This window comes from Sinohyriopsis cumingii, chromosome 14 (genome assembly GCF_028554795.1).
Source record: "Sinohyriopsis cumingii isolate HCF-2022 chromosome 14, ASM2855479v2, whole genome shotgun sequence".
NCBI lineage: Eukaryota > Metazoa > Mollusca > Bivalvia > Unionida > Unionidae > Sinohyriopsis > Sinohyriopsis cumingii.
Genome location: NC_142974.1, coordinates 24,835,839 through 24,858,369, shown reverse-complemented (window position 1 = coordinate 24,858,369; position 22,531 = coordinate 24,835,839). Strand labels below are relative to the sequence as shown.

At 36.1% G+C, this 22,531-nt stretch overlaps 1 protein-coding gene across 9 annotated transcripts in view; it reads left to right on the top strand.

The window, feature by feature from the left end:
• Nucleotides 1-22,531, top strand: part of LOC149783433 (uncharacterized) — a 33,652-nt gene that overhangs the window by 695 nt on the left and 10,426 nt on the right. For 5 of the 9 annotated variants that reach the window (XM_089931662.1, XM_089931664.1, XM_089931660.1 and 2 more), the window contains exons 2-4: nucleotides 3,439-3,539; nucleotides 8,802-9,031; nucleotides 9,461-9,555. In XM_089931662.1, coding sequence (XP_089787788.1) covers nucleotides 3,508-3,539; nucleotides 8,802-9,031; nucleotides 9,461-9,555 — 357 coding nt within the window. In that variant the 5' untranslated portion in view covers nucleotides 3,439-3,507. The remainder of the gene's footprint in view (nucleotides 1-3,438; nucleotides 3,540-8,801; nucleotides 9,032-9,460; nucleotides 9,556-22,531) is intronic. The other 4 variants (XM_089931667.1, XM_089931665.1, XM_089931666.1 and 1 more) reach the window with 1 other exon arrangement.

Here is a 22,531-nt window from a genome sequence, read left to right as displayed (position 1 = left end):
AGGAGACCTTAAAGGAGCAGAAAAGTAAAGGGAGAAAACAACAGGATTAAGAATAGCAAAGAGAGAGTTAAGGAAGGTAGAGTAGAGGATCATTATAAAGAAGTCGAGAAAACCCTGACCAGAATAACAGTCAAATGGCATACCATTTGCTTAAAGACTTGACAACAGCGAAACAAGGCAAGGCTGGTAAGAGTCTCACAGAAGATCAATATATTCTTGACCGATGGACGGAATACTATGCAGAGCTTTACAACCAGGAGAAATCTGGAGACCAAGCTTGACTAAATTTCCAACTGACCACAACAGAGGTTGACCACCCGATCCTGATCAAAGAAGTAGAGTCTGCTGTAAAGACACTTAAGAAGGGGAGTCAGCTAGGGTAGGCAATGTACCAGCTTAACGTCTTCAAGCAGAAGGAACCTCTATTATAGGTGTCATCACAACAATCTGCAACAAAATCTGGCAAACATGAAAATGTCCCACTCCATGGACCCAATTTCTGACCATCACCCTTTCGAAGAAAAGGAATCTATAGCTGTGCCATAACTATCGATCAATCAGCCTCATCAGCTATACAAGCAAGGTTATGTGTACAATCATCCTCAACAGACTGCCACCCCAAGCGTAATACATCATTGCTAAAGAACATGCAGGTTATTGAACAGATCTTCAATTTTTGAATCCTGTGTGAAAAATATTTGCAGCATCAGCATAATGTCCGCATTGACTTCCAAGAGACTTTTCACTGGGTATGGCTTGCAGTCTTGTGGACCATAATGCGGATATACAACATAAACGCAAAATTAAGCAGAAACATATAAAACCGATATCACAAAACGACCAGCGCTGTTCTTCAAAATGGCAACATAGAAGATTGGTTCAGAACCGCAGTCAAAGTCAGACAGGGTTGCCTTCTTTCATCCACTCTCTTCAACATCGACCTGAAAAGGATTAAGTTCGACGCCTTGAAAGACCATGATGGCAATGTCAGTGCTGGAGGCAAAATAATCAACAACCTTCCGTTCGCTGATGATATCGGTGGCTTAACAGGAGATGAACAAGAAATGGAAACCTTAGTGAATCGTTTCAAGCAAGCATCACAAAGGTAAGAGATGCCGATCAGTGCTGAGAAAATCTAAGCTAATGATAAACAACTTGAGGGGCGTTCAAAAGGAAACACAATCGAATGGATAGAAGCTGGGCACAGTGACAAGCGTCAAATGCCTAGTTCGAAACCTGCGATTCTCTCCAGGTTTGCGCACACAACAACTGCAATGGATAGGCTGATGCCAATTTTGTACAGCAGCACCATCACACTCTGATACAACAATATGTTTATGTGCCCCCTTCTCATGTTCATATTACTGTATGCACGTGACACATGGAACCTAACAGCAGAACTAGAGAGTAGAATCCATGCCTTTGAGATAAGATAGTGTCGAAGGATCCTGAAAATCTTATACTTAGACCACATCCCTAATGAGGAAGTGCGCATTTGAATCCAAGGCGTAATTGAACCTCATGAAGATCTGCTTATCACCCCAAAGAAACGAAATAAAATGGTATAAAAAGTCTCAAGGTCATGTGACATGTCAAATAAAATTCTTCAGGGCACAGCGAGAGGAAACGAGGAAGGCAAAAGAAGAGATATGAAGATAATATCAAAGAATGGACAGACACGGACTTTGTAACATCCCAAAGAGCAGCGGAAAACGTAGTAAAATGCGGAGAGATTGTCACACAGTTATCAGTGGCGCCCCTACTACCAGCCCGATTACGGGAGACGTGAAAACAAATTATGAATGAAATATGACTTAATTGTCACGAAGGAAGACAGAAAAGCATAAACAGGTCTTGAGGATTTTAAAAATGCAAGATATGTAAAAGACGAATATCAGTTTTTATTGATTATTAAACACTTACTAAAGTAAGGAGAAATATCTATGTAAACGTGTGTATATTATTCCTTTAATACAAATATTTATATATACGATGTCTATGTAGATGGGATGAAATACATTTTGATGTTATTTACACTATGCTTCTCAATTAAGAACTCAGTTACAGTAGGGCATATAGGGATATGTATATTCAACAGACTACACTCTTTCAAATAAGGTTTTGCTTCGTATTTTGTATCAAGGGCCAGAGGCCTGCAACATTCAATAAATCTTCACTAGCAAGGGAATCGATCGGAAAACACATCTACAAACTCAGAAGTCTGTACTTTGCTCTGTCATCCTGTTGGCGTTTATAATCGAACAAGAGTTTCTTTAGCAACACGATCACCCTATTTGCTTGGGCCAGTATATATTTTCAAGCAACATAAAATGTGATGTAGTTTACCTTCTTTCACAAACTCAATAATTTGGTACGTTTTGGGGTTACATCTCTTTGAAGACATGTATATAAGAATTTTTCCTATTTATTTGCTCAGTTTGTGTTAGAAATTCTATTACTAGACATTGCAAATATTGGACTCTGACGACAGACTTTTTCCTGACAGATTATTCTAGAAACCAGGAATGGATAGTTTGCAGTCTGTCGGTTTGTTTTTATCGGGATTTTCGGTTTGCTTTCAAACGCCAATAATTCGGCAGTGAAAGGACCCGTTGGAGTCAGTCAGGTTAGAAATTATAAATTAATGAAAGGAATGACTTAAGTGTTCTACATTTATTATATCCTTGATTATTTTCGTTTTATAATTTGGTGTCTGTGTGGTTGGTGGTACAAACAAACGGGAGGGTGTGCGAATACTATAGCAAGATTTCAGTATTACTTGAAAGAACGTCTTCCTTTATATGTCACTTCACGTTTCCTCTTGCCCATAATTCGAAAAGTAGCACATGTTGACCTAAATTTTAATTACCCCATATGCTACAGTTTCCGATAAATGGAACTGAATGCAAAATCTTCCTGTAGAAGTCTTCACTGACAGCGCCAGAGGAAAACTAAATCATCCTTCTCCCAGCACAATGCTTTTAAACAAAAAACAAAAACGCATGAATTTAATTATTTACTCGAAACGAAACATTTCTTCTCGTGAGATGAATACAGTAAGAAAACGTTTCATGTACGTGAAAGGTCGATACATTCCTCGTGCACTGAGAAGAGTACATTACAAAAGTTTTACTAGTATAAACCTGTTCGAAAGTTAAAACTCCGGTAAAAAGAAAATTTAATTTCCCATCGTGATAGACTTTAACCATTAGGCGCAATATATTGTTTTTATAACTACTTTATTTGAATCTATTTAGAACAATTTAGATAACATACAGTCTGTAAGTTTTCTCTCTCTCTCTCTCTATATATATATATATATTCTCTCTCTCTCTCTCTCTCTCTCTCTCTCTCTCTCTCTCTATATATATATATATATATATATATATATATATATATATATATATATATATACTCTTTGAATTACCTTTCTTTCAGATTCCGGTGGAGTAGCATTGCGGAGATAGAGAATTTTGCCGCACTAAAGTATTTTCTACATGCAACAGGATGAATGGACGAAACTCTTCCGGCTTTAAAGGGTGTGTCCATATCTATAGTTTGTAAATTATATTTTAAAATAGCTACTCTCTTTTTTAAGCCTTATATCTCTCTTTTTTCAAGAAACACAACAATACAAAACAACAAAATCACATATGTTAAAGGTGACCATGCTAATATAGGACCGTTCAAGGAAATGTTAATTTGATTTCTCTTGAATGAAACTGGCCAATTACAAATGTATTTTACCAGATGTCGTGAGTGTACCATGCAGGTTTCAATAGCCAGATGTCATGAGTGTACCATGCAGGTTTTCAACACGCCAGATGTCATGAGTGTACCATGCAGGTTTTCAATAGCCAGATGTCATGAGTGCACCATGCAGGTTTTCAATACGCAAGATATCATGAGTGTACCATACAGGTTTTCAATAGCCAGATGTCATGAGTGTACCATGCAGGTTTTCAATACGCCAGATGACATGAGTGTACCATGCAAGTTTTCAATGCGTCATAATACTTTGGTGATATGCAAAATGTTTAAAACAGGAAGTTGGAATGTCGGTAGATTTGGGTCAGTAGCATACATGTATCTAGAGATATAATGATCATTTGACCCTTATATAAAGAACATCGAATATGCTAAACTTCATGCTCACCTGGCTATTACAAACTTTATAAGTTGTTTGCCTCTTAAACCCTTTGAGGCATATCGAAAAATGTTTATTTTATGGATAAATGCTCCTGTAAAATTATTCCTTGTATTTAAAGGATACTTTTCAATTTCATAGTCTCCCTGTTCCGGTATTGTCCCATATATGCTGATCTCACTATATATCATCAGACGATAGTCTGAAAAAAGACAACGGTCACCAAACAAGCACAATTTTATTAGTTTCCCTCTTTAGTAATGTCTCTGAGCCTATGAATCATTTTTGACTCTTATTAGCTATTCAGTAAGGAGACATTTAAGGGGGTCAAAGATTCACATATTGGTTCAGGGATATTTTATTTCTTAAGTTCTGAACGTTTTTCTTATATGTTTTAAGGAAATAAAATTTTCTTTTTCATGGAGTATTAAATGCCCAAAATTTCAGAACCTGAGAGAGAGAGAGAGAGAGAGAGAGAGAGAGAGATGCTAAACACACTAAAGCATGTCACTTCCAAATAACGAAAATTGAATAAGAAAAAAAACAAATTGTCTCGTTTAACCGGAATCTCGCGTTCTTCCTCGAGATCCACATCAAGATTGCTATATCTCACATAACCAAGATGGAGACTACCTATGTGTTCAGTATTAATTTCACAATTACGAAAATGAAATACAAATACACCTCTTACGAAGCATATTTTCTCATAATGTGTAAAAGCATCAAATATATTAAACCATACTAGTGTTGGATTATTTATTTATCAACTTTAAAAACTCGAAGTACGGACTGACACATATTTCAATTACAAAGGCATCTCGTTAAATATATATACATAATTGGTTTGGTATTGTGAATTTAACATACATGGCAGCAAGATTATTTGGTGCAACACGAACACCAGTTTGATCTGTGTAAAATCCTTCGACCCACGCTAAGCCTGCTGAGAAACTTTCTCACCTTTCTATTTTGGCCGAGCCGTAATTCGAACCTACGCTTACAAAAGTAAAACGTGAGTGATTTGAAAGGAAGAGCCAGCGACTTACATAGCAAGACCTTTCGGGATCCCCACATGCACACATACTCTCTCTCTCTCTCTCTCATACGTGTGTGTCTTGGTGTGTATCTGTGCTCATGCAGGTAAATTTAAAATTTGTTTTTTCTGTAGCTACACACTGGATTTAAAATATCGAATATATATGTCTGTCATTTCACAGGGTTCTTTATCTTTAAAGCTGAAACTAAAGGTCTAATTTGCTACATGCATATCGATTTGTTTATTCTGTTTGTCAGCTAGAAGTAATTACATTGTGTCTTGAAAGCATTTCCAAATACAATCGATAAATTTAGAAGACGTTGAAACATAATCCACGGTTGAACTTCGTCGCTGAATTTTTATCTTGAATATTGTAACAGGGAACAAGTAGTATTTTGCCAGATATTGATTATTTTCCACCTCTTTTCGGTCCACAGTTTTATCTTCGCTTTTTTTATTTATCGTTTCTATTTGCTTACAAATGCAGCCCGCTCATAACATTGTTTCTAACCAGTATGGGACACGGCATAGTAGCATGTTCATTGCGTAGGCATTTTGCTATTACCTGTTCGCTGACAAACGAAAGGGTCTAAAATAAGATATTTTCTCGGAAAAGCACATTTCTCCTTGAAATTCACCAATGTTTTTTTGGTAGGCTTTGGAAATATATGCTTAACTGTAAGATACAACTTGTTGGTATTATAGAATTTTTAAAATTACATTTGTTTCGCGTATAAATGATCTGGTTCAATTGCGCACGGATGGTTTTCCATTAATATACTACAATAGCTATAACGTTGGATGATGTGTGTACAGTGCACATACGATAAGTGCATAGCATGGTTCAACGTCAGATGGAGACCCTGAAACATGTTGTTGTTGTTGTTCTACGGTTTAACGCCATTTTTCAGCACAAGATAGGCTATACATGGCGGCCAGTATAACAGGTGGAGGAAGAACCCTGGAAAACCCAGAGAAGAACCATCGACCCACGAGAAGCTACTGGCAGGCTTTCCCACGTACCCACCCTAGCCGAGCCTTGGACTCGACCCCACGCAGACAGAGGTGAGACGGCAGCGATCCGGAACGGTGAGCGCTTTAGACCACACGGCCACTAGTGGCACCGAAACATGTATAATATAGGACGATATGCATACAGTGCGAACAGGATATGCCTCGAGCATGGACTAAGCCCGCCATTTAATATTTCTTGGTAAATGGGAACAGCGGCACATAACAAATTCGGAAGTGTATAGTCACCACATAGCGCTAAAAATAGACGAAATCGCAAAATTTCAATCTGTAGGATATATTTTTCTCGAGAAATCTAATCGATGCTTTAGTCTTTTTATCGAGACACTTCAAATATTTATGTATTACCTTTTTTGCTGTGTCACCTTTCGCTCAAACGTACATGCTAATCATTGAGAATCGCATATCTAGCGATCTAAGGTGAGGCAATAAAAGGCGATATTGACATACCCAGAAGAGTTACATGGACACTGAAGTGTAAATTTACAACCTGAAATATGTATTTGACACTTTCCTGTTAGACCCTGGGTATAAACAAAACTACGTTCATGCTAAATTGGAATGTATGTATCCAGCATATGCGCATAACGTTCAAGGTTTTACCGCAACTTGCAAGTATTCATCTACGTGAAATTAAAAATCCAAGTTTATACAAGAACCTGTTATCAAATAGCATATTAAATATCGGAAAAATAACAATAGAATATGCAAAATGCATTGTTGTTTCTTCATTAATTTACAGGTATCTGTTGTATCTATTTAATTTAATTGTTTGTTTGTTGGTTTTATTTGTTTATTTCATTACATGTTATTGTAATGTAACATTGTTTGCTGGACTTGACCTTTTCCGAAACTGAGTTCATTTCTGCTTGACCTGAATGACTTTTGTATAATTTGTTTGGTCTTTCATTTAGGTAAACAACTTATAATAGCTTCATTATGCTCTATGTGTATGAGCTTATTATCAGGGTTATTATTCAGGTAAACAAAGAAGGAGTAAATAAGTTGATCAGGGTCAGGGCTTTGGAGATTTCTAAGTGAATTTTGTAGGTAATGGTGTTGTAAATAAACAAGGCTCATTAGGTCATTCTAGAAGGCTATTTTCCATCAGGTAATGTTGTTTTTAGAAACTGCTAATTGTGACCTGAGGTCAAGCAGAGAACTATATTATTTAGTGACTGTTAGAATTTTACCAGTCGTGCTTTAAGATCTAGCACTTTAAGTTGTATTATGTTGTGACCAGTTTATTTTCTTCAAATGATTGAATTCAAGTGATTACTTTCTCTTGAAATACAAAAGTGCTCTGACAAAACTCTTGGATAAAGACATTAATTTGAATTTGTACTGAATTCAAACCTGAAATAATATTTATGTGATTCAACAAGAGACAGTTGACACATCAGCACTTCGTAGACTATAACAGACACCTCATCACCTTCAAGTTTGGATTTATTCGGATTTTAAATGAGCTTTATTCCGGACATTTTATTACTAGGACTTGTGTCTTTAATTCTTTGATTATTTTTGTATGTAAGTTCTTTTTTTCCCTCATTTTTCACTTTGCATTCAAAGGAAATAAATTATTTGTTAAATTTCACAAAGCGTGCTGTTTTCGCTCTTTTCTGTCACTTATTTTAAGTGCATAGACTCGTAACAGCATCATCCGATAATAGTGGAGGACGAACCGTTTCCATTGTGCTTATCAGCTGCTACTGACACCAATGTTATCAGAGTGGCGCATGTATTCAATAATTCCACACTGGCTACAATTGGTCACATGTATCAGATGCTTCGATCGGTTTTACAGATCGCAGATTTAAAATCCCGCAACAGAAAAGAATTTGAAACAAACATGAAAGTTCGTCGACTTCATTTACTCTTTGTAAAAAAGCTAAAAGGCATCGATAAATACCCTCTGATATTAATGTATTCGCGAATTTAACGTTATTTCCAGTACCACCGTCAGCAAACCACTTCTCTCGGACCTATATATCAATAAACCAAGAAAGAAGAGAAACACTTCATTTTGCTTCCATTCTTCAGAAATATTGTTATTACTGAAAACATTATTACATAGTCTTCAATCAAGTTAGTTAAATATCATTCAGGTAATGGACACTGTTTTACAACATGACTGCTTGCTAGATAATTGCTGAACTGCATTCAAAACATTTGATGCCTGCTAGATTTGTATGGTCCAATTTTTAATATCGAGGCAATGGGAGCTAAGTGCCTTGCCTAGTCATGCACAGTGTACCCGGTCTGTTAATCGTTAGATTATAACACACGAACATGAGGGTGCTGGTTCAGAATTCAGTCACTAAGCAACATCGGCTAGAGTATGTAAAAATGGTATTTAAATTGTACCTAATTTAAATAGTTGGTGTCAGATATGGGAATATTCCTGTATCCGTCCAGAAGAGACTACAATCATCATAAGCATGAAGCTTTAGGCTCTGAATTGCATCCTTATTGGATGGAGAAGTGATTCAGGATGGATGGTGGAATGAAGTAGAAAAGCTATTGACAACCTAATTAATAACGTGCTACCATTTGTTGCAATATGAAAATGTGAGAATCTTTCAGATTCCGTGACAGCATCAAATCGATCTCATCTGATATACAAGTGGAGGAGTACAATGCTTCAAGTACTGTGAGTGATGAACTTGACAACCCCGTATTCAAGACTTCCAAGAGGGTACAAAGAGATGAGAAAACTAACGAATTCAGTGCGATTGAAGACAGATTTCTTTCACTTGACGGAGTACGGGCTGGCATTAAAGCGGAGGGCCTTGAAGCCTGCAGACTGATTTTCGGTTGAGCTTAACTTTGTATCTTCTTCGTCTTTGAACATATATATTCGTTTTCCTTCCTAATGACCGCAATGTCTGTCTGTATCCTTGCCTGTATATCTCCTTAGACATGTTCTAGTTGTTCCCTTTTCTGCTGATAAGTAACAGGAAAGAAAAATAGAAAATATTTGATTTATATTAAAATCGCTGTATTACAGAAACCTACAAGTATTAGAGAGAGCCAGTATTGGGAATTGTAGCATTTGGCTAATCAATGATGCATTACCACACACACACACACACACACACACACACACACACATATATATATATATATATATATATATATATATATATATATATATATATATATCACTTTAATCGAACATGCCGAATGTGAAGTGTGTGGGACAGTAATCATATTATTTATCTATTGCGTTTCCATTTTCATAGGAATCGATTATACGATGAGCAACCGGAGCCAAGGAAAGAATACATTTGGTGGGAAGAATCTGCATGACCTTGGAAGTTTGAACCCATATCAAGAGGTCAGGAGGACAAAGAACAACACTCGTATCTTATAATTTACTGTTTTTATGAGGGGAAAATTTAGGATTACATACATCTATTCTGTAATGGGTGATTTTACATCTACACGTATTAACCATTTTAGATTACACATTTACCAATCAATAATGAAGTGACGATTTTTATACCTGGGCTTTGGAAAAATGTGGGTGCGTGTACTAACATATCGGAGTACGTCCGTCAAGTTTCCTGTAAGCGCAACCTTTTTAAATATTTTATTGTTTGCAGTTTATAAAACGTTAGTAAAATTGCCGAAGTTAAAAATATATCCAAGATATTTTGAAACAGCCATTATAAATGTACTGGAGAGAACACTCACAGTGGTCAATAATTCAAACCATATTAGATACTAATGTTGTGTTGGCAGGGTGGGTGGGGTGGTAAGCTTAGTGTAGTGTAACAACGTCATGTTTAATAGTTCATTTCTATATTGCAACTGTTTGGTTAGTTCTACTGCACTACTCCCACGGAGTCTGTATCGCTGTTGTATATAGTTTATATATAATTTACTAAGCATAACATATTCATATCATTGTGTGCAATATTTTTATGACTTTTACTCAATTACACGTAGTTTGCATGTAAACGAGTACAGTTATGACTCACACGATACCCTACCACCATACCTTATCTTCACCGCCATAAAACCCTCATCATAGCAAATGACATTCGTTACATCAAAGGCTACCGTTTCGGAGAAACAATTTTATTTTTGATGAAATCTAATTTGTTTTATTGCTTAAAATCAGTCCAACAACCACTTCAACGAAAGATTTACAGCTTGACTATGAATCTATCCCCCACTCCGTTTTCTCTTGTTTGTTTTATTGTAGTTGTGCTTCATGGTCGGGTTAAAAAGTTCACATCGATATGGTGCAGCAATTACGGATATTATTGATGTTTGAGTTAAATATAACTTGCCAGATGATTATAATTTTAGTTGTCTTTCTGACTAATTAAATGTTCATCAGATAATTGAAATTACCACAATTTTTTTTTCTCTTTCGATGCGATTGAATTCATGTTTAACTTTCCTTGTTCGCTGTATCAAGGAGCGTGGTAGAAAAGTGAGTTTTAAACTTCAAAAATATATAATTTCCGGTAATCTTCCATTATGGATTGACATCCAGTTAATGGATCGTAACCAAAGTCTTTAACACAAATATATAGATACTTTTAAATCGCTTGTAACGTAATTTGCAGATTATGACTGTCTTTTAGTTGTATAAAATTGTATATTAGTTGTATAAATTTGTATATTAGTTGTATAAAGAATCTGAAACAATGATCTGGCTGTGCAATACATTTTTAAGCTGTCTAAAGCTGGCATTGTATTAAATATAGACAGGCATGTTCTCTTAGATAATTTCAAATGTTTTCCTATTAAAAGTCCTAGAAATACAAGACAAACATTATCTTCAGATGCAAAGTAAATTATCACTTTAACAAAAAAAGAACTATCGAAATATGTTGCGCGTGTTAAAAAGACCTATATGTAGAATAACACTAGCTAAGCTCTAACGTTAGGCACTTTTGTAACATCTAGTATTAGAATAACACTAGCTAAGCGATAACGTTAGGCACTTTTGTAACATCTAGTATTAGAATAACACTAGCTAAGCGATAACGTTAGGCACTTTTGTAACATCTAGTATTAGAATAACACTAGCTAAGCGATAACGTTAGGCACTTTTCAAACATCCAGTATTAGAATATGCTCGTGAATACGCTTACCAACAAGAAGATTAGGAAAGATCAAGAAATATCAGGCAGAAGAAGAGAGACTCTTTAAATGTCTGTCCATTCATTGTTCTAACGATTATCTTCATGCGGAGATGGGATGGAGAACTCTTATACACAAAATAAAGTGCGAGTTTCTTCTACAATGAAATATGACTAATCTACCGACTCGTAATGCTTGATGGACCACATCAATCCGTGCCAGACTTACAACTGACTCTCTCTCTCTCTCTTTGATGATGTCATATACATACATACATATATATATATATATATATATATATATATATATATATATATATATATATATATATATATATATATATATATATATATGTGTGTGTGTGTGTGTGTGTGTGTGTGTGTGTGTGTGTGCTGATGCACATGTAGAAGTGGGGTGCAAGTTATTGTCAGAAAGAAAGTGAATGAGAACGATGGTTTTATTTTATTAACTTGTTTGATGAGATTGTAAAATGAAATGTGCATACACCAGCCTACTTTTTCCGACATCGATATAGTCAGGATGAAGATAGAGAGTGAAAGGACAGAATACCCTAGGTCAGTCATGCAAATATTGCAAAGTCAAAGTATATGGGTACATTATTAAAATAAAGACAAACGTTGTGTTTGATGCTGGCCACTTTCATGACTTTGTAAATGATATTAGTGAACCAGATATTCCCTATGTATTTACAGCATAACATGACTATGTGGACAAATTTTATAGCGTAAACGTGCTAAGAAATTGAACAATGAGACATAGCGTATAATACAGAAATTTTTGGAGGCTGCAACCACCATAAACAGAAATTCAGCAAATACAGTTTGCTGAATTTCTGGCAGCCACGAAAAGGTGGGTGGGGCAAAGAACAAAAATGTCCAGCATCAAAGAAAAGATCAATGTTGATCAAAATTAAACCGATGAATTCTCTATTGCCAGGGCAGTAGAGCACCCTCATACTCGCTGGTAGTTGGATTTATCCAGCATGTATGGAGGATTGGGAAGAAACTTTAAAACGGATGAGCGTACTTTCTGAACGCGCTGTTGGTCTTTCGGAGCTGTTAGAGTACACTCATACGCTCCTGACGGTCAGAAAGGCAAGTAGACATAGATTAGTCCGGGTCGAGTGAATGTTATCTAAGCAGAGTACGGTCGATGACCAGGGTTCTAGGTCTGTGAAACCCACGAGACCTGAAAGAGAAAGTAGCACACACGGCGGAACGGCGATCTTAGAAAAAGTGATGGAAGGGTTAAAAAGTTGAGACCATTTTGCCTAACCTTATGCATTTTTTATATGCATCTGAAAGGGCCATATTGGTTATTGAAACTGGGACAGAGAACTCGGTCAAAAGAGAACTCGGTCAAATTGTCTGATGTGAACTCTTTATATAGCGTCCAAGCCCGCTTATACGTGGTCTGTGTAGCTGGATGTAGGATATTTGTAAGCAAATGGTCAAGAGTACGCTCTAGCTGGGCAAGGTTGGAAGAAGCGGATGAGGATGAGGGTGTGAGTCCGCATAGGTAGCTATGGCGTGGAAACTCGAAACCTGTTGGCTAGAAAGGACATCATCAAGTCTGTTACGTATACCCAGTATACGTTTTTCCCTGACCAAGATATTTAATTGAAGGCAAGATAGTTCAAATTTGCGAATGAAATGCATGATTTTTGCATCATTAGAGGATGGCTTATTTATGATTTCAACTAAGGCTTGATTGTCAGTGTGGAATTATATACATTTATTGGATAAGTGTTCTCCCCAGGCCTCAAATGCCAGAACGATGGGGTAGAATTCTAGAAGCGTTATATTTTGATATGCCCATGTCTGATCCCAGATGCCATAGAAATAGTGTGTGCCTCGGATGGCACCGTATCCGACTGTGTACAAGTCCAAAGTGTCGGATGTCAGCCACATGTCCGGTAATACTAAAGATCTACCGTTAAAACCAGATAAAAAGTTTTGCCAGGCCCTTACATCTTCCTTTACCTCTTTTGTTAATCTAATGTGGTTTTGCGATGCCAATTGTCAAGTTGATGAGTCGCCTAAGAAAAGCTTGTCCCGGCAAAACAACTGCGCAAGAAAAGCTAAGAGTACCTATGATGAATTGCAACTCCTAGAGAGTAGTTTTATTTCAAGCCAGATATAAATGTACGAGTTCATTACATTTATCTAGTTTGTCCATGGGAAGGCGAACCTCCATTCTCACGGAATCCAATGAGTTACGTCTTAGTTTTTGATGGGGCAAATGTTTTATCCGCGGCCATAGTAACATCGATGTCGGTACATACAGTCAGGTAGAGATCGAGCTTATGCTGGCATTGGAACGAGTTGCATCTAGTATAAAAAAAATCGTCCAAAATATGCGTTACGTATGTTATAGATAACTTTGTGTTCGCTATCCAATGAAGAGGATTGCTAAAGGTCTCAAATATCTGGCAACTGGAACTACAATCCATTGGCAATCATTTGTCAAAACAATACATGTTACACCACAAAAAGCCAAAACAATTATATGGCATGGGACAAATAGGAAGAATACGGAAACATCTGATATGTCTGTTTTTGCCATAAAACACTGTCTGCCCAGCTGTTCTATACATGTGATGGCATTATCAGTGCCTTCGTAATGTACTACTGATTGGTGAGTTGGAATTCCATCATTAACCGAATCGCCCAGTGGGAAGGAAGGGTGATGAATTAGTCTGAAAAACCCAGGAAGTTTCTTTTCGACTGGACCTAGGGGCGAAATTTGTAAATTGGGAAATGGTTATGCACGAAAAGGCCCTACAAAGCGACCCACTGCCAATTCTTTCTGTATCTTTTCTTCGGTAATTTGGGCATTAGTTTGAACTAATTTCAGATTATTGCATACGTGTGTTTGCAATGTACCCTTAAACCCCACATGGGAACCCTTTTGAAAACCTAAAAGCAGGAATTACTTTGTAACAGGATCGAAATCGTGAAGCCAATATTGCAAGCGATCAGTTTTGACCGGGGTGGGCAAAGGATCAGCACTATTTGCCGACAGGTTTCTTGTTGTTCGGGTTAGTGGTTCGAGGTTGTTCGGATCGTTGGAAACGAAAAGGCTGGTTGTTAGGTCGCTGTGGGTGCCGTCTGTATTGCGGAGGTACCTTAAAGGGCTGATAAATTGGTTTGGGACAGCGAATGAACGAGTGTCCCCCTAAACAGTTGAAGCTATTGTGCTGAAAATTGAATGAAAATTCTGACGAACAGCGACCGCTTTTGTGGTAACTAAAACAAACACCTTTCGGATAATTTTGGTTTGTAATTTGTGAAGGATTGTTTTCTGCATAGTTGTTATGACTTGACACTAGCACGGCCTTCATGTAGAGTTCTAGATGCGTGGTGCCCCATTTAGGTTCTCCATTTGCAACCAATTGTCTAAAGAATTCATCATAGTACCTCCAATCAGCGCGTCTCTCTTCAAGCTTAAGGGCAGTTTCCATGTGGATGGGAAGAGAGCTACTAACCAGGGGATATTTTTCACATAGGACACTAGTGAACCTGCTCCAAGCGGCAATCAACTGTCCTATTGTGAATTGGACGTTCCTAATTTTTGGGGCAATGCCAAGTACAGGACCAGTACAGTGCATATCTAACTGAAATTTGAGACCAGTAACCTGCGAGTTCTTCATGATAAACCTATGTATGAGCCCGCCCATATGTTTACCTTAACTTTATCAGGGATTAGAGTTGATGGTGCGACCGACGAACTTACAAATTTTGATTGTGAATGCCACCCGGAGGCAGAAACGATTTGGACAAGGCTACCTGTATCCACAGCTGTACCTGTAAGTGAAGCCGGGGTTTCCACAATGACGCGGGAGACCATGGATGCTGCTGGTTTGTTGTCTGTTGCTACGGAGGGTCCAAGCTGAAACCCAGATTGTGATCTATTTTCCGTGGACGGCCTTCGTATAGCTACTAGCTGTTCCTATTTGTGTTGGATCTCCTGTGTCACACTTGGGTGGTGAGCCTGTCGGAGATATATATATATATATATATATATATATATATATATATATATATATATATATATATATATATATTTATATTTATATATATATATATTAGAAATGTATAAATACCTCTCTAAACACATCTTTATGGAGCTAGTTTAGTTATTTATCCGATGTGTGTATCTGGCTATTTTAATGCAGAAGTTGAAAGCTGTTATTTCTACTATCCTTTATTAAATCGGCCTGCTAGTAGTGTAACGTTCAATTTATTATTGCAAAGAAACGTGGAACTAATTAGTGAAACACACTTTGCAATATTCCAGAATGTTTTTGAATGTATGAACAAGATAGAGTCATTCATTACTTAATATTATATTCTAAACAGAACAAGTATCAAAAAGCGAAATGGACAATGATGGATATTATGTATGTTTAAATTAATTATTTGTCTGTTAGTTTTAAATTTTTATTCCATTGCATGCTATTGTAATGTAATATTGTTTGCTGTAGATTACTTTTGTTCAGAATTAAGTTCAGTTCTGTTTGACTTGATTGATTTTTTTAAATTTATTTCATCTATGTAAATACCTGATAATAGAAACACCGCATCTAGTTGCTGACCTTAACATCAGTGACATTTTTGGTAAACAATTTTTATAAGTTGCTTTTTATTCTTTCTCAGAGTAAGAATAATTTAGCTGAGTCAAGGTCAATCCTGGACTATGTGACGTGAGGCACGTGCTAATTCGTAAACAGGCTTCTATTTTTTTCTCCAAAAAGACGAACTCTTTACCCTCAAAAGTGGGGATCTTTGTTTTAAATCTTACCCAGGAGCAGTTAGACAGTGGATAAAATTGTTTCGATCAGTAAGTCTTTATCAGGCTCTGACATAAAAAGTAAAGGAATTAAAATTAAAATACACGATGGAGTTAGAATTAAGAAAGCTGGAACGTCAGAAAGGGGAGAGAAAGAAACAGATTCAAATACAGTTACAAACGGAGAAAGAGGAGAAAAGGACAAATGTAGTTACAGAAAGAACAAATGCAGTTACAGAAAGAAGAAAGACAAATGCAGTTACAAGCAAGAAAGAGGAGAGAGAGAGAGAGAGACGGATGCAAATGCAAATACAAGAAGAGAAGGAAGAGATGGAATATCAATTTAGAATAAAAGAAATAGAGATGGCAAGAGAAATGCACGTTCCCACTTCACATATAAATTCAAGTTTTGATGTTACTAAGAATATTAGGTTTAGCCCCCTTCTAGAGAAAAAGAAGTAGACAAATATTTTATTTGTTTTGAAAAAATTGCTGAATATTTGAAATGGCCAAGGGAGCATTGGACTAAACTATTACAGTGTACACATTTTGGCAAAACCCGAGATATATATAGAATCTATGTTGGTGTTTGGGCCGAGACAAGGAAATCTCAGTCAAGGGTTTATATTATTTGTCTCCCCACGAGGCTTGCCCGAGTGGGGATACATATAATATAAACCCGCGACTGGGATTTCCTTGTCTCGGTCAAACCCCAACGTAGATTATTTTTGTCACCCGATATTTTCCTTTAAAGTTAAAAGAATTCTTGACTAGTGTTCACGTCCAATGTTTCCATGCGGTGCATGAATATAAATATGTTAATGAGGGCTATGGTGTGACCGCTGAGTCGGAAGTTTATACGCGTGAGCAAAGAAACGTAACAACATAAAACGTCGCATAATAATGAGGTATTATCACATTTAATATATGGATGTTATATGAAACTGGCAACAAATAATTAATATTTATTACAAGAAACTCTTTTATTTTCATCAGTTCCAATTTTGAAAAGTTATATTGTAAATAATAAAACGATATTGGCTACTCAGCTCTACTGTAGTTATATTTAGTACAAGCTGTAACGAAGAGTAACATCTTTCTTTAGATTTTTCGTGGGTAATTAGAGATCTGTGTCACTATCGTATATAACTATTCTTTTCTTTGTAGGAGGTGAAACTGTGTGTGACATACTTGTGTTGTCCTTAATATTGATTGTAAAATTACCCCCGTGTATAATAGACCCTCCAAATACGGACTCTAGCGGATAAACATGTGCAAAACTTTCAAGTTCACGTATTCTTTGAACATTTATTTTTCTGTCCTGGAAATATGGCAAGTGCTACATTGAAATTTGCTTATGAATTAATGTGCTGACGGATAAATGATTCCTTCTGGCTAGTAAGTGTATTATTTGTCATTAAATATTGTAGGTATATTTTTTATTCAACCTGGGCACAATGGAGATGCTTAACAAAATGAGAAAAAGCATGTTTTATATAACACTTTTCTGGATGTTGCTAAGTTTTCCGTAGTTGTTAAGAGTGTTGAGAGCCTATGAAGTATATAGGTATATAGTCTATATGCATGGATCAGCGTTTTCTGTTATATTGGTCATTGCACACAGCATTAAGAATTTTATCCTATCTGTAGCACAGTCATTTTCAGGTCAGCGTCATTAAATGTAGTTAACAGTATATAATTTGTTTCGCACGTAGTATTTAAAACTAGTTAGGTAGCTGTAGCTATATTTAATGACGCTGATTTAAAAATGTCTTGAGCTAGGCCAGCATATAGGATAAAACTGACCATGCCGTGTGGAACGAACTAGCATAATACCAAAACACTCGACATCATATGCGTTTGTCTTTGTCTCTCTCGAAATGTTTTTGTATGGTGTGTACGCAAATATGGATTTAAATTAAGTTACTATGTTTTTGTTCTGTATTATTGCTGTTGTTGTTGTTTGATTTTAGTACAACTACGTCAGGTACAGCAGAAGACAACAATGGTTTCTTTTTTTAAAGAAGTTCTGAGCGTGTGGACAGCTTGGCTGAGACGATTGGTCTGAGATGACTAGACTGAGACAGGAAAAGTAAGGTTAGCAAAACAAGTAGATTTGTCTGTCGCATGGGTGAGAAATATACATCTCTGTCAGTACGGCAGAGTGCTGACTATGTTCTGGTGAAGGAATGCATCATAAAGAGTCCCTGAGGCAAAAATTCAGGAACTATAAAAAGAAGCTGGGCAAACACATGTCGAATTGCAAGAGGAAAAAACCAGTTATTTTATAGGTGATGCTTAGCCAAGAATATTGATCAAGAATATGAAAATCTCAGACAACTCGTATTACTGGAAGAATTAAAGAGCTGTGTCCATAGTGACATTAAGACTTGTCTTGATGGGCATATGGTCGAAACCATAGACAATGCTGCTCATGTTGCTGACGAGTATTCCTTAGCTCATAAGGTTACTTTTGTAAGCAAGTCTTCCACTCAGCAGTCTTCTGGTAGAAAAGTATTTCAGCCTTATACAAGCCCTTCTAAATTTCAATCTGGCACAACGTTTAGAAATCAAGCTTCTGATAAGAACAATCAGAAATCCTATCTCTTCCTACGTTTACCTATTACAAGAAGAAAGGACACGTTATATCTGATTGCTACAAATTGAAAAATAAGGAACATGATCGGACAAACCGATTCCAAATCCTCTTATTTCTAAGAGGTCATGGTCACGGGTATGTATTGAATGCAATACATATGTTTGGTCTAATAAACCCCAGTCTGACTTTATTATGGAGAATTATAAACCATTCATGTCGAAGGATTCTATATCACTCCTGAGTGTTTCGGAAAATCCCATCCCTGTTAAACGTTTAAGGACACAGAAACTTCTCAGCGTCTCTTATTGTCAGTTACTTTACCTTTGTCTGCGAAGTCTTCTTCTAATGAGATTGTTCTTATTCAGGGAATAGAGTGCGGCTTTATTAATGTTCCTCTCCATTGTGTAAATTTGTCAGCAGACTTGGTCTCATGAAACATGACAATCGGAACAGTATTTTCTTTACCTTTTGAGGGAATTCAATTATTATTTGTCTAGGACCAAGGCTGAGATAAGGTTCTGGTTAATCTACGTGTACCCGAACGCCTTGTTTGGATCAGACCGTCGATCCTATTGAAAAAGAATTCCGTGATTTATACTCAGCAAGTCTGTCCAATCTGATGAAGGGTCAAATTTTAGGTCTGGAATTTTCCAGCCCATTATGTTTGATGTTGGCATCCAGCAATTCAAGTCAAAATTGAAATTACGTTTTGACATAACTACAATGGAGATACTTTTTGAATCTGGTAATATAGTTCCGTCTCTCTTGCTATATCTTCACAATTGTCTTCAGATTAAGTATTACTGTCCTTACAAAGTTAAGAACAAAAGGAATGAGTTAAATTATAAGAATCGTACTCCTGGGATGTAAATAAATTAAAGGAGTACCAGTATATTGAGAGAGATAGCCAGGTTAAACATGCAATTAATTTAGTTGTACCTGTCCCAGTCAGTGAGGATTTAAGCGAAGGAGTGCAATCGGATTACATTGATTTTGGAATGACAAATCTTTAAAATTCAGAAACAATGAATAATCTGGACCAGAAACATTCACATTTGCAACAGCAAGAAAGGAATGAACTTAAACATTTGTTACTTGAATATGAGCATTTATTTTCAGATGTTCCATGCCTTTGAAATTGGAAATTCCACACCTGTGTAATAACACCCGTAGAGGAAGAAACCTCTCAAATAAGAATTTTTGAGAAAGGAAATTCAGTATTTGCTGGAAAATTATTTCATACAGCCCAGTAAAAATGTCTGGAGTTCACCATGTACACATGTTTTGAAACGAGATAAAACGTTCCGAATGTGCACTGATTATAGAAAGGTGAACAGTGTGACAAAAACAGATTTATTTCCATTACCAAGAATTGATACAATTGGAATTTAAAGTATGTCACCAAATTTGACCTTCTGAAAGGATTTTGGCAAATTCTTCTGTTGGAAAGGGCAAAGAAACTTTCGGAATTCGCGACTCCAAGTGGAATTCATCAATATAAAGTGATGCCGTTTGGGATAAAGGGTTCGCCAAGTACTTTTCAACGTTTAATGAACATGATTACGTCTGTCTAGATAATTATGATGCTTACATCGATGATATCATCATCTGCAAGGACACCTGGAAAGAACGTTTAGCGACAATTCGGAAATACTTTGACAGATTCACTGATGCAAGTTTCACAATCAGTTTATCCAAAAGCGAGTTTTGATGTGCTTGCCGTGCTTGTATAACATTTCTGGGACATATCATGAGACATGGACAAGTTAAACATGTAGAGGCAAAGGTCAAGGTTATCTCTGAATTCCCTGTGCCTATCAGTAAACACAACTTATGCGATTTTGGATATGGCTGGTTACTATCGAAAATTTTGTTCCAATATTTCCATAATTACTGAATCCCTGTCAAATTTATTGACCAAGTAAACCAAGTTTAATTGGATTGAAAATTGTCTGGAGGCTATTGTTATGTTAAAGGCCATACTTAAGAGTGCGCCAGTTCTTAGAGCTCCAAACTTCGGTCAATCATTTAAACTGTCTGTTGATGCAAGTGATGTTGTGGTTTGAGCAGCATGGATTCAAGTAGATAAAAATGGTATTGATAATTCAGTTTGCTATTTCTCTAAGAAATTAAAAAAGCAGCAGAGAAAATATCCTAGAATGGCAAGGAACGTTTGACTTTGATATTGCCATTACAATACTTTGAAGTTTGCATTATTTCAACTGCTTCTCCGATTATTGTGGTTAGTAAATCACAACCCCCTTACTTTCATTAGTCAAGATGAAGAACAAAAATCCGAGATTATTAAGGATGAGTTTGTTGTTACACGAATTTAATATTGACATCAGGCATATCAAGGGAAAAAATAATTTCATAGCAGATGAACTTTTCCGTGTATAGAAATATATTATTTCACGTATAGATTGTATCATTCATAAGATTTCTTCTTATGTTGTTTTTTTAATAAACAACATGTATAATTAACCTATGGTAAAAAAAAAACTCATTATATAAATAATTCTTTCTCTTTTATGGGAGAAGTGTTATGTATATTCAAATTAATTATTTGTTTGTTAGTTTTAAATTTTTATTCCATTACATGCTATTGTAATGTAATATTGCTAACTTCACTTGACTTTTTTCACAATTAAATTCAGTTCTGTTTGACTTGATTGATTTTTAAAATTTATTTAATTGATGTAAATACATAACAAAAACATTTTATCTAGTTGCTGACCTTAAAATCAGTGACAGTTTTGATAAACAACTTTTATTAAAATTCTTTCTCAGAGTAAGAATCGTTTAATTGAGTCAAGGTCATACCTGCACTACACTACATGAGGTAAACATACTTTTTTCTCCAGAAAGATGAACTTTTGAGCCCCAGCTGGGCATTTGTTTTGCGTTTTGTTTTAGTCTATAACTGATTTTTTAATAATTCTATCAGTCGTGCCTTTACACTTGAGAGGTCAAGTTGTTTTATGTTGTGTCAGTTTGGGGCTGAAATCTTTTATTTTTTTTCAATTCCTGAATTCAAGTGATTGTTTTCCCTGAAAATACATAAGTGCTGTAAATTGATTATGGGACTATATTATTCCAGCTTTTTAATTCCGTACAAATTCCAATAAATTATTTGTTACAAAGCTTGTTGTCTTCATTCTTTTCTGTTACTTATTTTAAGAACATATTCTCGTAACAGAAACATGCTTTCTTTGTAGATTTTTCATTTTATAATTGATGCATACTATATTGAAGAGGTAAATGGGTCATTTGTTTTGCGTTGAAATGCTATGTACTTCATACATGCAATTCTGCTAAACCTTTATGTATGCTCATGTTTGTTTGTTGTTTTCTATGTCGATATATTTTTGGTTTCATTTTGTACAATATCTGTCTTGTGTGTTTTGAACGCTTTTGTTCCATGTTTTGCCATATAATCCATACGAGGTAATTATCTTGTGTAATACAACATTGTCCAATGAAAATCAGTAACATCTGTTTCAAATAAACCATATAGTGCATGTCAGAACACCTTTTTGGTCCCATAGGCCATGTTATAGGGGCAAAAACGAGATTTCATCATTGGAAACAACTTGGTAGGTTGAAAATAGGCATTACTATTGCGTCATATAACGTTCTTATAACACCAGAGGTCATGGATTAGAAGGTCGAATAGGGCGTAACCATTGCATGGCACAATACACATTGCACGGCGCAATGCATATTTGGCCCCAGAGGTTATAGCACGCCATATCATGGCATAGCATCTGTATGACTCGCGAGGCAATGACATTGAGGATCA